General features: G+C 40.6%; 1 protein-coding gene across 3 annotated transcripts; it reads right to left on the bottom strand.

Annotated features, from left to right (window-relative positions):
• Nucleotides 1-1,122: 1,122 nt before the first annotated feature.
• On the bottom strand, nt 1,123-15,513 carry PLSCR1 (phospholipid scramblase 1). 3 transcript variants are annotated; one of them, XM_027686223.1, is made up of 10 exons: nt 15,471-15,513; nt 11,042-11,076; nt 10,275-10,306; nt 9,402-9,470; nt 7,208-7,368; nt 6,175-6,217; nt 4,930-5,150; nt 3,980-4,141; nt 2,764-2,925; nt 1,123-1,570 (listed from the first exon to the last, which is right to left on the bottom strand). In XM_027686223.1, exons 3-10 carry the CDS (start codon nt 10,279-10,281, stop codon nt 1,514-1,516), a joined length of 882 nt encoding a protein of 293 aa, XP_027542024.1. In that variant the 5' UTR covers nt 10,282-10,306; nt 11,042-11,076; nt 15,471-15,513; the 3' UTR covers nt 1,123-1,513. The 3 variants fall into 3 exon arrangements, with proteins under 3 accessions (XP_027542024.1, XP_027542025.1, XP_027542023.1); XM_027686224.1 differs by lacking the exon at nt 15,471-15,513 and adding an exon at nt 15,439-15,456; XM_027686222.1 differs by lacking the exon at nt 15,471-15,513 and having other exon boundaries at nt 11,042-11,275.
• Nucleotides 15,514-16,697: the final 1,184 nt, after the last annotated feature.

The following is a 16,697-nucleotide window of genomic DNA, read 5'->3' as shown; positions in this document are numbered from 1 at the left end:
ATAGAAACTTTATCTATTGCTTGGACATGTAAATAAGGCTATAAATGCTAAGAAAAAGACTTGCCATTTCATGTGTCTGCTTCTGAAATGGAATTGTTCTGTTTATTATTCCTGCACCCTCACACCAACAGGCAGACTTAAAATCCATGAAAACCATGGAAAAAATGAGGAGGAAAGATAAGTGGAGAAACAGAAAAGTAACTAACTAGTTTTTCCTTGCCTCAGGACACACTCGTGCACAAAGCAATTACTAAAGGATTATTAAACAGAAGCAAACAGACATTTATATTTCCTGTCTCCTCTAACTTCCATTACTGAAAATATAAACTTTAAGTTTCAAAACAATCAAAATCAGGAAACACTTAGGAGTCATACTTGGCAACATATTTATCACCAGATGCGGTGGGCTGACCTTGGCTGGATGCCAGTTGCCCACCAAGCCACTTTATCACACCCCCTTCTCAGCTGCATAGGGAAGAGAAAATAAGATGGAACAGGATTCATAGGTTGAGATATGTCAGTTTACTAAAGCAAAAGTGAAAGTTTGTGTGCGCACAAAGAGTAAAAAAAAAAATAACTTTATTCTTCTAATTCTCTTTTTTCTTCTACAGCAAGTGATGTCTGGCCACTTCCTGGGAAGCAACGCTTCAGCACATGTAGCAGTTGCTCCAGAAGGCAAACGTTAATGCCCCTGGTTCCTCCTCCTCCTTTTCTTAGCTTTTATATCTGAGCTGACATCATATGGTGTGGAATATCTCTTTGGCCAATTTGGGTCAGCTGGTCTAGTTGTGTTCCCTCCCAGGATCTTACCCACTCCCACCTACTGATGGGGGCTGGAATGTTGAGAGACAACACTGATGCTGTGCCAGCTCTGCTCAGCAGTAGCCAAAACACTGGTGTGTTATCAACACCCTTCCAGCTACCAACACAAAGCACAGCACTGGGAGGGCAGCTGTGGCAAAACGAAGCCAGACCCAATACACCAAATTAATATAATTTTACACTGATTTCAGACAGTTCTTTTCACATCCATTACATTGTTTTGAACGTATATATTTGATATATTTGGATAAGAAGTTGAAAACTACAGAATGTGAACACCAAGGCAAAACTACGAAAGGATACGCAGGAAAACATCAGCATCTCTTTATTAGGTTCACTGCTAACATTAATATTGAATATAGAAGTAGTCCTCTTTTTTAGGAATTAAAGTATTACTATAAGTAGTTACTTTACAATTCCAAATCTCTCGGGAATAAAAAGGTTGCCATATATTTCTACAAATCACAGTATTCATCTGTGCAGATAAAGGATTTTTATTTCAATACTACAAACTATTTCACCAGAGTACAAAAAAAACAAAAAAAAGAAAAAAAGATCATAAAGCTTTTTCCCTTCTAGAAATGTAACTGTAATATGTACAATTCTCACATTCTTACTGGAGCTCTGCAATTCACTGGGAAGTTGGGACATCCAGGTTCTTCTTTCTTCTATATAAAACTTCTAGATTTCATCACCAAACTCCCGCTCGCTGGTTCTTATCAGCACCATGCTCAAAAAACATGAAGTCCTTAGGGGCAAAAAAAAGCAAACAAACAAATACTTAATGTGGTTCTTATTTCAGAGATCTACTGGCTGCTCTGTAAGGTGTTCACCTTCCTCTCTGAAACCTCAAATGATAAGAAGGTGGGGGTGCCTGTTGCCGTGCCCCCATCACTTGGGTCTCTCAGCATGGGACACCCACAGAGAGAGATGGTGAAAGACCAACATGGAAACTTTTATCACTAGCCAAAGCTAGTGATCCTTTACTTGGGATTCTTGCCCTGGCTTTGTTCAACCTGACTCAGTCCCTTTCATTTTACCTCAAACTGGATTCCATTGTAATGATGATTATCTTTAAGTTTACATGTGGGAGGCCCATTTTCTGCGCTTGGAGTCCTGGGTTGCTCAAACTCACTAACGCTGTACTTGATGCTCAGGAACACACACAGCTAAACAAAGCCTGGTTCGTGCACAGGGCTGTTAGAGGCTGGTGAGACCTTCCCAAACTCAAGGTGCTTCACATACCCCTTTCCTACCCCTCTGCAGCCCTGCCAGCACAGAAGCAGTGCACATTTTAAAATTGTACTGATGCAGAATTGCACAGGTAAGTGGAAACACAAGTGTGTTGCACCGTTTTCAAAGAGCAAAGAGAACTGCACTGCAATTTTGACACAGCAGACTCTAAGTACAGCTGAGAAGTGCTCTAACAAGTTCAATGTGCTTAGCCTCCGCAGTAGCCCCTCCATTTGGAAATTACTCCTCTGAGAGCATTTAGTCCTGCTCAGCTCAGTGCTTCACTTACTTCCCAGGAGAGCCAGGATGAGCTGGCTGCAGCATTCAACTGTTCACCAGCTCAGCAGGCTGCTCTGGCTTTGGATGGATCTCTTGGCTACTGCTGATCTGTATTTTTCTGGTTTCAACATTCATATAAACTTGCTTTCTTCTGCTGCTGAGTCTGTAAGGAGTCTTCCCTTTACAGGTTTTATCAGTCCCATTACATACAAAGCTCTTCTTAAATACCATTAGCACTTCATGTAGTCTGGAACAAGCTTATTATCTAAAATAATTCTGTATAGCCTTTTACGGTCAGTTTTACACATTGAAGTTCAGAAGCTGTCACCCACTTCAAGGAGCTCAGAATCAAATCCTTTACCAGCATAATTTGAACATGAAGATGAAAAAGTTAGTGCCTATTCAAATACTAGTGAATAACAGACTTACGATAAGGAAGCAAGCTCCAATCATAACAGCTTTCATTTTCACATCAAGGTCCATTGGGAATGTGATTCCAAAGTTATCTGCATCTGTAAAGGCTTCTTTCACAAACCCAGTCCAATGCTTAGAAATCCTCCCAACAGTACAAGTCTCATCCAGAGACTTCACCTGGTTTAATATAAAATTAAAACAATATCATGAAATCTGTCATTGATAATATTCCCAAATACATTTCAGTGTAGGTCCATCTGAAAGCTTCAGACTATGCTGTATGAATTAATGTGTTTACTGAATGCAAGTGTTTGTACCAAAAGGCAATGAGACTATCAGAAAGTCATCCTTTAGTAGCACAGCCATGAACTTAATTCTGAATCTGACTGCAAGTTCAATGTTTTAATGGTGCTGGGAGACAGCTACCACATGCACACACACACACTCTCCTGGAAGTGCTGTCTTTTAGCCAAGAGAGTGAAATTATTTTCTCCTGCCATTTATCAGGAATTGCTCAAGTGAAAATTAAACAACAAAATTAAACTACATTCTTCTGTTCCAAGGCAGAGATTAGCCCTTTGTCAACATTATGTTTCCCAAAGTTAGGTCCAGTCTTCTGGGTCATCTGAAAGACTAGTTCCCAAAATAAAATCATATTAAATTTACTTCAGTAACCCTCTGCAACATTATTTTAAATATTAAATGGTAGGCTAGTATATCTACTACTTAATGTGCATTAATCACTATTAATTTAAAGTAAAAGTTGCAACTCCTCAGTCATTCAACTCTATATTTTAGGTCTAAATTATCTTGATTTACTAGTTCATTGAATGATTATTAAATTATTAAATATGTCATTGTAGAAGGTCATTTCAATAAATACCTAATACAGCTGAGAATAATATTTTTTGTTAGGGCCTAACATAATAGATTCAAAAAGACTTTGCTCCTCAGTATTTTAATTAACTAATTTGTGTGCAGCCACAGGGAATTATTCTCACTGATCATGAATGAGTGGCTTTAAGATGTAATTTCTGGCATTTTGTCTGTTTTATCCAGAGTAATTTAGATATCTAGAGAAGTGAGTTGATTATAGCAGCATTAAAAGATTATGTAATAATTACTTAATATATTACCTGTCAACTGAACTGTTGTATAAGTTGAGCCACAAACTACTATCAAGCTACTATCTGAAAATAGATATATGCAAACGATTTTTAGCATTCCATACCTCAAAATTAACATCCTCACAACAGCTGCAGACAACACATGGGCCAGTAATTTTCAGTACATCCATTCCTTTCTCATCTTGAATGGTAAACTTTGGCAGGCAGGCATGCCAGTTCTGGACAACATAACCAACTGTTGTTCCTGGAGGCGCCTGAACTTCCACCTTTGCAGGAAAGAGAAAACCTCCAAGTGAGTGTTCATGCTTTGATATGCTTGTGAGACAAAACCCACAACAGCACACAAAGAAACCAAAACTTATTTTTCCACAACAATCTGGCCATTCAATGCATGACCTGCATGGAATTTTTTGTGAGTGTTTTCAGAAGACTGCACTCAGATTGCAGATCTCAAATTCAACTTTTGCCTTCAAGAAAACAGTAAGAGACACAAGCTATGCATCTACAGTATAAACATCAAAGTCCAGTGAAAGAAATACAGTAAGTGAAGATATTATAGGGTGCAGCTACTACAAATCCCTGAGTAATAGTTCTAAGTAGGTTCAGATTTAAAGTTGCAGAAGTTCAATTATCCCAGAATTATGTTATCATTAAAAAAACTCATGATCTCGTGAATTGAATTTCACTATAGCTTTCACAGTTGTAAAACGAAAAATCTAGCTATTATTTTATGAAAGCCATTGCCTTACTCTTCCATTCCAAGTCCACCTCCAGTGCAGATTTCAGCACTAGCCACAAGTTCCCTGACATGCTGTTCAATCAGATTTTTCATTACCGTAATCAGAAATGTCCGGCGTGAGTCCAAGTGTTGCAGCACACTTCCTTCTTCCAAGATTAAGAATCCCATGCAGAAATCCCACCAATCTCTCTTTCCACAACATATGGGCAAAACCTGATTTGTGTCACCTCACCTCCTGATTCAAGACCTCATCTTAAAACTGCATAGGAGGTCCCTGTGCCATCTGAAGGAAGGCGGTGAGAGGCAGCAACTCACCTCCTGCAAACAGCAGGGACAGCAGCACGAAGAACACCGGAGAGGCCTCTGCAGCGTTATCACCTCGTGGCCCAGGTTGTCTATAATCCGGATGGTGAAGGGTCGTGATGCCCCACAGCAATTCCTGGTAAGGCAGTCAGTGTCCTCTGCTGCAAAGTACACCCTTTGCCCCAGTGCATTCTTGAGCTCATATTTGTTCTGTGTTTCAAAGCTAGTCAAAACTGAAAAATAGGAGAAGTCCGGTCAGAAATCTCTCCCTGCTAACTCCATAGCTACCCTTTGGGAAGGCAAGCCTCGCTCAAAGTCCTTCAGAGGCAGCTGCTGGCAAAGGGTAATGGGAGGAAAGGACCCTCAAGCAGAGAAGCCTGATGAAGAAGTTCAGAGAGAAGTTACCATGAACAAGGACAGGCAGAAAGAGCACGGAGATTTCCACCAGTCCCCATTCCCCCCCCCACCAGACATGGACACCTGCTGCAGAGCAAGCACCACAGTTACCAATAACAGTATGGAAGATTCCCAGGGAAGAGCTAAACAGATGAGAAGTAAAAACACTTGTGAACCTGGGGGTGAAGCCAGAAAAGGGTACAAATATGTTCAGAATGAGAAGGCCACTAAAAAGCCTCACAGTCAAGATTCACAGCAGCACACATTGAAAGCAACAAGAACCAGGAGAGAAATTTTAATTAATTTCTATAACAAATGAAAGTAGTCTTTTAAGTTTTATGGAAAGAAAATACAGTAACATTGGGTGTCAGCTGAGATGTATGGTCCATTTTATTTCTTCTATTTGAAAGACACTGATAACATGACTTTGATGTTCTTAAAGTGAATGGAATGAGGGGAACAGAAAAAAAGCCATTGAGTTTGCTAAAACAGCAGGATTGCCTGTAAACAGGATCAAAGCCACATGCCAGTCTATGGAATTAGGTGGGATATGACACAAAGATCTTTAAGTAGGGAAGAGAGGAGAGTAGAAATCATTGTAAATTAATAACATTAGAAATGTGTGACTTTATCTATAACTAGCTACCAAGATTTTTCAGTTTAATTGCTGTGTAGAACCTGCTTAAAATCCTCTTCCCTCTTAATTTCTCCTTCCTCTCCTCCATAACTTCTGCAGGAATTGAGACAGGTTACTAGAGGCAGGAAAGCGAAAGGTGATGATCCACCTTAAATGCATAGTGTTAAAGAAAGTCTAAACTTCACTGGTTTTGGGATTATTAGATTTAAATACTTTGTACTTACTCTCAAGAAGTTCAATTTGCTGATGAATTAATATCTGGTCAATCTGTCCATGGTTCAAAAATTAAACAGAATAAATAGTTAACAAGTTGTAACTAAGAGAAATGTAGTTTTAAGAGTCATTGCTGTTTCACTTCAGAATGAAAATCTGTGGATCAATACATTGTATAGAGGCAGATCATCTACCAATAAAGCTGTGGGAGTAGCTCACACCCCCTCCTTGTCCTGTCCACTTTCAGTTCAGCAGAACAGTGTTCCAGAGCACTGGAGGTGATGGTAGGAGCTCTACCCAAACTGGTCTGGTTACAAGCATGCAGGACTAACATGCCTGTGCTCCTTTCAGGACTCAGAGCCTGACAGAGATCTGACATCACAGGTCCCGGAGTCTCCATGCAGACGAAAGCAGGAAACTGAGACATTTTAGAGCAGAAGCTCAGCTACTGCTCAGCTCTGAGGGAAATTAGGGGAAAATCAGCCCCTCCTCATCATTGCTTTTTTTTTTTTAGCAATTTGCAGAACTGGCAACAATATGCCAGCGTTAATCTTGCCAGTGATGAGATGAACTGTATTTTATAGTACAAGGACATATCTGTAATCTGGAAACAATTTTGCTATTAGCATTCTCTAGGTTGTGAAGTCTGACTAGCACCTTTACTAACAACATTATGAAGCGGTGTGAAGAAAGCATCATGTAGAAAATTAAGAACCTCTAATGTTCTACAGTTGCCCATATTACAGATAGTTGTTGTATACACCTTGCCAAATCATGTTACATCTCATGAACAGTAGCTTCAGGAATGGGAAGGATGTACAATAGCCCTGTGCCCCTCGTCCTTTAGCATCTTACTTGGACAAGTGCTAGAGCCATAACAGGCACCTCTACACTCAGAGGTGCATCTGAGGCTTCACTTAGCAGCCCAAAAGCAGCAACCCACCCAGCTGCAACACAGCCAGATGCTTTATTTTGCCTTTTCATGGATGCAGGCCGCTTCCCAGGTGAATACCCCATCTCTGGAAGGAGGAAAGGTGCAGGTACCTGGAGGAGGTATTCCAGTCCAGGAGGGCAGTTGGGAATAGAAGGAGGGATAGGCATCCAAATTGTCCCATCCTGCATGACAGGCTGGTTCTGGACAGGTGGAACAGCAGGTCCGCCTGGGAATCCCATGGGCTGTGCTTGAAAGCCATAGTTCCCTGCACCTGAGACATTGGGCATGGTAAGAGAGAGACAGTTATGAAAGTTAGATACTGGAAAAGAATTGCCCCATTGATCTTCAAAAGATTAATTGGTTCACTGTTTTGAACTATGGAGATCCTTATACCTTCTATATTTCAGTTATGAATACAACAACCTTCATGAAGGAAGTTACACTGGATGGGAAGTTCTAATGCCTCAGAAAAACCTCAAACAAAATAAATAAATGCAGCATTCTTGAATACAGCAGAAATTGCATTCACATAAAGATAGGCAATTCAAAAATTACAAATAAATGAATGAAGGTTATTTCTAAGTAGAGAAGACAGAAGGCTTTAAATTCCAAGAAAAGCACTGGCATTTACAAGTTGTCAGTTGAGCAAATGAGTAATTTTAAGATAAAGTTTTCCTGAAATTACACCTTCTACTTACGTGAAAGGAAACGCCCTTTTAGCAAAGATCATCTGTAGTTTTCAAACCAGAAGTCTGTAACCTAAAAACTGCACTTTCCCATTTGTTTAATGGATTCTCTGTCAAAACCCAGAAAATGCACAACTCCTTCACAGAGGAGGTGCGTAGTAAAGGAGGAAAGAGTTCCACGTTTTGTGAATGTCAAGTCTTCAATTGGTGCTGAATAGAAAACAAGCTCTCAGGGAGCACTGCAGGGTGTAAGTGCTCAGCAGCCCAGCAGATGGCACAGGCAGCGCTGCCTTGGTGCCACGGTCCATCCCTTGTCCCCCTGGGCTCAGAGCCCTGCCTTCCTCTACCCGTGTCGCTGAAGCTGCAGAAGTTGAGAGTGAAAGTTACAGAACAACAACAATATTTTTTTCCCCTTTTTTAATACCTTCTGGTGGGCAGACAGGCTTTCAGTCTTACACAAAGGATTTTATGTTTTACTCAGAAGTGACCACAATGCAGAAGGTACAAAGAGTATTTTTGTAGAGCTGTACAAATAGTTCAAGATACTGACTTGTAGACTTATCTTTAGCCCACACCAGCTCAGCACCAAATTTCACATTATGTTACAATACAAGGACTGTTACATGTGAAAGATCAGGCTGTGGCCATAACCAGGTCAGTACTGGGTGATGTAAACAGCTGTGGCTTAAAATACTTAGGTGGCCAGCTCACCCCAGAGAAGAATCCACCCTTTGAGAATATAAATTCACTTTTATGTCTGAGGCTTACACATAAATTATCTACTGCTATTGTGTGCAAGCGTGTGCACATACAATTATTCAAAATAAAAATACTCCCGTGACCTTCATGGCACAGGCAGTGAATGCTCATTCCTTGCTGAAGCCAACTGTACTTACACACCTCAGATTGCCTTGTTGCAAGATGCACAAGTTTTAACTTATGAACAGCACAGTAACTTAGGCCAAACATTTTGCATTTTATCTGTAATTTTTGGTTTGAGTCTGACTGTTAGATATTGCACACTGTGATTCGGTGCTTCAGAAAGCAATCACTGGCAGAACGAGAAGCTGTTTAGGAGTGTTGCATTTTGAATGTAGAGCAGAAAATAAGAAAGAAGAGGAGAAAAGCAAGTGAGGGAAAGTGTAAAGTCTAACCACATGCTAAGTACAGCAACAGAGCAAGAAACAGGAACGGAATATGTGGACCAGCAGAACTGCAGGAGGAAAACAATTTTCTTCAGTTCTGGATTTCTTGAGAAAAATAAAGTGAAATACTGAAATAACAATTAAAAAAATCTGATTATCAGTAAGAAGCTGCCACACATTAATTGCTTTGCATCAGTTAACCTCCCTAGCAGGGAAGTTTGATCAAAAACACCTCCCTAGCAAACTCCCCACAGTGACCACAGCAGAATATCTGACATTTTTAACTCCTACCACTGTTGGTACTGCTCAGCATATATTCAAAAAGGAAAGAAATTACTTTCCAGCAAAGCAGAAATTAAAAGAAACTTTATAGAACGAATAGCAGTAAATTGGAGATGATCACACTTGTACAACCCCATATTCCCCATGGTTATTTCCTAACAGTATCACAGGTCTGTAACCAAGCAACCTACCTTGGTAAGTCCCAGGGACATGCTGAGGGGAGCCAAAGGGGACTCCAGGTGCTGTGGCAGGTTGAGGTCCTGGAAGAATGGAATATACTCTCTGAGTATTGATCTTTTCCTCCTACCCTAGGGGGAAAGATCCCCAACACTGCCTCCTTTTCCAGAATACACACATAAATTAGGCAGCTCTTTTCTGTATAGCAAAAACCTTACAGCAAGCTCATATTTATGAACAGTGTATATATTAAACATCAGTATAACTTAAAGGAGTTCTGGTCCCTAAAGCTCAGAAAAAAAGGCAGGTATTGCCCATGATGTCATGAATAAGTCATGGAATCATTTGGCTCAAAATGGACCTCTTGAGATCACCCAGTTCAAGCCCTGCTCAACCAGGATCAGTTCACTCTGTCTGGCCCAGAGGTGCCTTTGTTCACTGATATTTAGAAGGAAGCTTTAAATCCAAGCATTGCCAGGAAACTGACAGGCTGCCCTCCAGTACAGAACATGGAAATGAGCCACTCCCCTCTGTGTAAAACAGCTTCTCCCAACTTCTTCAAGTTCGGACTGTACTACTGCCTCACCAGCAGACTGCGAGGTCTATGAATTTTAAAACATTTACCAACTTCAGTTTTTAAGCACAAATAACTTGAACTTCAAGATTACTTATTTACTATTTTTATTTCACTCCAGAAATCAAGAACTGAAAATGTAAGCTCTATGTTTTGTAAAATATTCAATTTTAAAATTTTAACACTTTCACACATATTTCATATAATTAGAAGGTAAACTAATAGCTAAGCTAATATTGCTTGAACACCTTGGAAGGACTCACGATATCTTTGATGTTAACAAAAGATGACATTTTGTTTATACTTTACTCACCTTGCATCACCGTGGATCTGCTTACAGTTGTTCTGCAAAACAACATTTTTATTTCATGATGTTTTTAATATATAATTTCACAAAAGAGTTATTCAGCATTCTCTATTTATTACTGATAAAAGATATTTGCCTGTCTAAACCATATGGGAAAGCTGAACTACAAATACAAGGTAAAATAACCTAAAATGTCTCAGCTTCCTTATAAGCTATGTCTCCACCGCCACATAAATCTGAATTATCTATGCCTGCATTCATGCTTTGAGCATCCCGAAATCATCCCCAACTCAGAGGCAAGCATTGGGATGTGCAAGACTCCACTGTGTAGCCTTCAGAAACATCATGCAATTCATATGAACAAATTACTGCAGTAATTTCAGAGCAGCTGGTTCAGTGTATTGATGCTGACTACAAAACCTGCTGGGTAAATACTGGAGCAGTCATGCTGCCACGCTACCCCCATTCAGTTCTTTTAAACTATTCCACTTCTGAAGTGGTACTACTAAATTACACCGATCCAGTTTTCACCTTCACAAGATAAAAATAGCGGGCTCACACAGGGGAGTGAGAAGCTAAGCAGAACACCATGAGTGAAAGGGCCAACTGCTTGTCTTTTTCCTTCTACTCTTCCAGGTTGCCAAAGGAATTAAAACAAAAACAAAACAAACAACCCCCCCCACAAAACACAAATAAACAAACAAACACACACACCCCCCTCCAAACAGAAACACACCACACCAGAAAGAACATTTACTGATAGCAGCACCAACCTTGAGAAATACTTCTTTTAAGTCTCAGGGGAAGTCTAAAAAAGAATGGAATAGGCACTGATTTTTAATAGAATCAAAAGCTTTAAAATAAAAAAATAAACCTAGTTCCTCTTTAACAATAATCCCATTCAATTTAAACCAGTAATACATTTTGTCTGTTATGGATCTTCTAACTACTTCAGTTCAATGAAGACCGTCGTTCAAAGCTGGGAATGAAGCTGAAACCGAAAGCAGTTCCTTCCTGTTTTCACTCCCAGAGTAAAAGCAGATGTCATGGAATGATGTTTATTGGTTCTGGGATGTCACGGAACTAGCTCATTTCCCAAAACCTACACAAAATCCTCTTTGTTTAATAAATTGCTCTTAAAGCCATCCCTTCTCAGTATTTTTTTTCTTCTATTTACAATTATATATCTGATTTAAAAATCTGAAAGAACACATCCAAACTACATAACTCAAACCTTGTTTTCACAGTTTATGCTGTAGAGTGACAAGTTTAATACATGACCATATTGATTATGTTGACAAAATTACCAGCTTGTACGAGTATCACAAATTAAAAAAAATAAACAATGTTATGTAAACTAGCAAAAGATCAGTTTATACTGTGAGATGTTCCAGCTACCTGACCTTCAGTGAAATGCTAAGAATTACAACTAAATCCTTTGGTAAAAGGAAAGACAGAATCATAAGATTTATTTAAAAGAAAGCCTTTATAGTAGTCCAGAATCTTTTATTGTCCCTACAACCACACATATATGCCATTGTACAATCTAGGAATTAGAAAGTGTTGATCTGCTCAAAGATTTTACAAAGCTCAGCCCCCATTTCATCAGACATGATGTTAAAGAGAATAGTTAAGATTATTTTTTTAATTAAAATTGTCTCTATTCTTCTACTGCCTTTTATCTAGACTCCTATTACCTCCAATTCAGTCATCACACATTGTCAGTCATGCCCTGCTTTTCATCCAGAAAATTTTTAAAGACTGTGCAGTACCATGAAAGTCTGTAACACCACAGGAACGAGGAACAAAAACTCACTTTTGTCAACCTTTATATTGCACAATATTTTTTTTTCTGCCAGGTTGTCACATGTGGTGAAATTCCCACCCAGCGAAACTTCAGTCAAGAAGCAGTAGTAACAGGAAGACCAGTCACTCAGAAAATGTGTCCATAGCATCATGAAATCTCCTGAGTTAGAAGGGACTCACTAGGATCATCAACATCCAACTCCTGGCTCTGCACAAGTCAGCCCCAAGAATCACACCATGTGCCTGAGAGCATTGTCCAAATGCTTTTTGAACTCTGTCAGGCTTGGTGCTGTGAACACTTCCCTGTTGGTTCCACCTGCCTGGGTTGCACAGAGCAATAAACCAAAGCCTACATTTTCATGTCAGTTTAATAAAATGTGGCTTTGCCTACAGCTAGGTGTTACTAGTTCTAGTAGCACTTTTAAAATAAGTATAGAGAACGGTCATTGAAACATTACTTACATTGTTCCTCTAGAGTTTTTGGGGTTTTAATTTTTTTAGATTTTTTTAAATTTTTATAGATTTTAGAAGTAGCTATGTAGATTTTAAATGTAGCTGTAGTGTGTTTCTCATGATATTATATCTTCTATCAGTATTTTCCAGTAGAATTAACTGCAGGAGCCTAACGGTTGTACATATCAAACCCCCTTCCCATATCAAAACTCCATTAAGTCCGTTGTTTAGTCTTCTACCCTAACGCCTGCCCCAGGAATGTAAAACATGGACAACGGCCTCCAAGGGCTGCACGTGCTTTGATGAAGATGATGAAAGAAGGGTCCCAAACTCCCCCAGACTCAATTCCCGAAGGGACGTGCCGGGGGGTGGAATGAGGCAGAACTGGGGGGTGGACAAGCAGGGACTGGATGGACATCATTATAAAAATTGTAACACCTGAGCTGAAGCGTGTGCGTGTGGGTTTGTATTCCTGGAGCCTGGAGGCTCATTAAAACTTCTGCTCTCTTATCTTATCTCCTACCTAATTTGGCCTGGAGTCTTTTTTCCTCGATCTCTTAGGCATCAACATGGCAGGGAAAAGTGAAGGTTTTTGCATTTAGCTCCCAGTAATACAAATGAGGAAGAATGCTATTTCTTTGTAATGGAGTTTAAACTACGTAGAATTAAAGGGGCAAAAAAAGAAATCAAGTACTTCAGCAAGTAGAAGTCCATTACGGAATTCATTTTGGTTCAACAAAAACAGTAGCTGCATGAATCCCTTCTGCTATACTGATGACATGCTGCAACATGAATTCACAACATAAATCGGGATTAAGTGTGTTGGAGTGAATAATCTGGCCATGATGTTCCAGAAGAAGCAGCTGTATATCTTTGTAATATATCTCGTATACAGCTTTATAAGGCCTTGAGCAAAATAAATTTGAATTTAGGCTGCCTTTAAGCAGAGGGATGAAACAAAATAACGTCCAAAGTTTATCCTTTTGAACCTGAATTTTGCAAGGATTATAAAGGTCCTTCACACGTTATTACACTACCTGAGGTTTTTGCTAATCAAACATGGACAAAAATCCCACACCTGAGTGGTGAAGGCTAAGAAGTGGCAGGGACCAGCCTCACCCCTCCCTTGGGCTAGGGATGTGCGAGGGAGCCTGTGCTGGGAAAAGCCATCAAGTTTTGGCTTTCCTGACAGATTCCCATAGTAACTCATTTCTATGGGTCCACTCTCCCAAAGGGAGTACAGATGAGATATAAATATCTCTCTTCTCTGGAGTAAGGGACATACTCGGGTCCAGCTTTATACAGGGGGAAGACAGAAGCGATTTTGCTGCCAAAAAGGAGGCACTGGGGGAACTGGTGATGCTTCACAGAAAGTGGCTGCCTGATAATGAGCAACCCTTATGAAATACAGCTCCTGGATGGCCCAAGGTCCCCCTGCTGCACCTGAGCACTGGGATCAGGAAAGGTGGGCACTGCCAGGTGCCTCTCCTGAAACTCACAACCTGAGCCCCACAGCATGGCCTCCAATCTCAACCACTTGAATGCTGAGAGGAAATAAATGGCAGAAGAACCACCACCAAGCCCCCAAACAGGTTTTTATATGCCCTGTGCAGCCATTCAGCCGGGGGCTGGCCCACTGGCAGCAGACCCCACCCTTCATTTGCTGTAGTGCTCATGAGAGAAAGGAACTGATACCAACATGTCCGATTTTTCATACTCTGTCCCTCTGTACGGTGCTATCTAGAACCCATATTGCCAGCCTTCTTCCACATCCATAGGAGTTCCCAGACTTTTTGCCTTTGCTCTCAGAAGTAGCAGTCAATTGCTGGGATATTTTAGACCCTCTCACTCAGCACAGCACAACCAATTCCTTACGGAGTAAGGAAATAACATCCCTAGATAGTTCCTTTTTTATGAATGGCAAATTGTCCATGTTTTTTTCTCAGTCACTTTCTCATTTTCAGAACTACATTACACAGCCCACTCTGACGAATGTCAGTAGATATGCTTCCAGTAATTCAGAGACGTCATAATTACATTAACTACAGAGCTTCCTCTTTTTATCAGGAAAACAGCATCCTAGCGTAACAGGCAGTTTCGTTTCTTATCCAGCTCATTAAAATGCTGCCAAGAGCATACTGACATAAGCCCCCAAGCACAAACATTACACATGGTTCCATTTAAATACCAAGCCAGGCCCTTTCCAGGAAGGTTCAACATTAAAAAAAGACTTAGAAAGTCAAATAGCTGTGAGCCATGCATTTGTTCACCCCAGCCAGCTTTGTGGCATTTCTTCTCATCGTCACGTTATATTAGACTATTCAGCCACCTGATTTTAACCTTGACTGCTGGAGAAACAGTATGCTTAAAAATCAACCAGTTGATCTAAAGTTAACAAAATAGTCTTCAGAGAAGGCACAAATGAAATAAGCTGTAAGTTGACTCAAAATATTTTGGTTCTGATGCTGTAGGGCATCCTCTCCCCTTACACTGGCATCTCTCCTGAAACCTAGGAGTGCAGACACCTGGCAGCCAAAAAAACAGGTCACACCCAGGGTATCCAGCCTCACTGAGACGAAGGCACATCCAACACTGCTCACTTCACTGCTGGGGTCAGGACCACCGCTACCAGAACTGTGCTGCTGCTGCTGCTCTCTCAGGCAGGGCTCTCCCGACACAGCCTGGGCAGCAACAGCTTCCCTTAAACCAGTCTTTGCAAGCGAGTTACTTCACTAAAGAGAACTAAATTCTAACTTAACGTGCAATTCCCAACCAGAAAATGTGGTCCTTCTGATCATCAGGCCCTTGTCACAGGCCTGATGTTCATTAGAGCATCCCCAGAGATGCCTGAGAGGACCGCCTCGAAGGAATCATGGGCGATAAGGACACTTATAGCCACAGCAAAAAATACCGTTCCGAAAGCCGAGGCGCAGCTCCTCTCCCCTCCCGTCCTCTCCCCTGCGGTGACTGCGCACAGCTCGCCCGGGCGGTTCGGGAGCACTCAGCACTGCGGGGCGGGGCTGCCGAGGCCACCCCGGGGCGGGGAGCGAGGGCAGCTCTTGCTCCAGACAGGAAATTGAGGTTTGAGTACTGCGGAGAAACGCCGAAATTTTCACAGGTTACTGAGCTTTTCTCTTTGTGGCATTTACTCTTTCCATCTCCGTCAGCATCAATGCCGATTCCGTGCATTTTTAGTTAATAATTCATTAATTTAATTGCCTAATTTTTACCTTTTAGTCACAGAATATCAGGTTACATACAGGTGATAACTCCAAGCTGCATGCCCACCGTGAAAGGAAAACAAATTATATTTGAAAAAATTTCGGCTTGTTTATAAGGCACCATCCCGGGGGGGGGGGGGAATATATTTACGTGGACTTCATAGTTACAGGAACAAGAACAAACAATACTGAATTGTTCGGGAAACAAAGGACTTGGAGCAAGTTGCCTCACGCCCTGATTAACAGCGTTGGTGAACTGGTCTTTGTACCCTTTTCTGTACATTTACCTAGTGACTTGCTGGTGTCCATGTACAAAGGAAACTGTACTTCATCTAAAGCACACAAATTTGATCACAGTATTGGTGCATGCATGAAACCCAGGACTGAGGATTCAATTTGAATCCTTAATAAAGAAAATGGAAATTAGCAAGTGCAGGTGACTTTGTAGCTTTACATACTCTTTGTCTTTTTCTTCCACCCCCCAAAATAAGGTGTCCATTTCAATATTGAACTTTCCATAAACAAAACCAAGCCAAACAAAAACAACCAACCAAAACTAAACAAACAAACCAACCACCCCCAAGACGCCCCAAACGCACTATTATTCTAGCCCTGCACTGAACTTCACTTAAATACCAGATATGACAAGGATTTGGGGATTTTATTTTGCTAGTTTCCTCAGGTACAGAAGAATCTAATCTAAAGCTGACTAGCATTTTTCCACACATCTGCATTGAGTCCACTAAGAGGATTAATAGCAAACACCCAGAAATAGGTTTTAAACACCTTTTAAGAAATAGGTATAGAATTATTTTGACATGGTTGGGAAATTAGAAATACATGGTAGCATTTGATACTACCTTTATTTTTTACAGGAACATAGCACAGTTATATTTAGCTGAGTTCAGACTCACATGCTAAAATTTAGCAAACATGGCTTTTCAACATA

The sequence above is a fragment of the Neopelma chrysocephalum genome, unplaced genomic scaffold (assembly GCF_003984885.1).
Source record: "Neopelma chrysocephalum unplaced genomic scaffold, ASM398488v2 Primary Assembly neopelma1_70, whole genome shotgun sequence".
NCBI lineage: Eukaryota > Metazoa > Chordata > Aves > Passeriformes > Pipridae > Neopelma > Neopelma chrysocephalum.
This window is presented reverse-complemented; position numbering and strand designations above follow the sequence as displayed.

Excerpts from the sequence above, each read along its gene's own strand:
- PLSCR1 (XM_027686223.1), bottom strand. Across the intron at positions 7,369-9,401 it reads TGTCCCTGGGACTTACCAAG|GTGCAGGGAACTATGGCTTT; the intron begins GTAGGTTGCTTG and ends CCAATGTCTCAG. Across the intron at positions 5,151-6,174 it reads GCAAATTGAACTTCTTGAGA|TTTTGACTAGCTTTGAAACA; the intron begins GTAAGTACAAAG and ends CCTATTTTTCAG.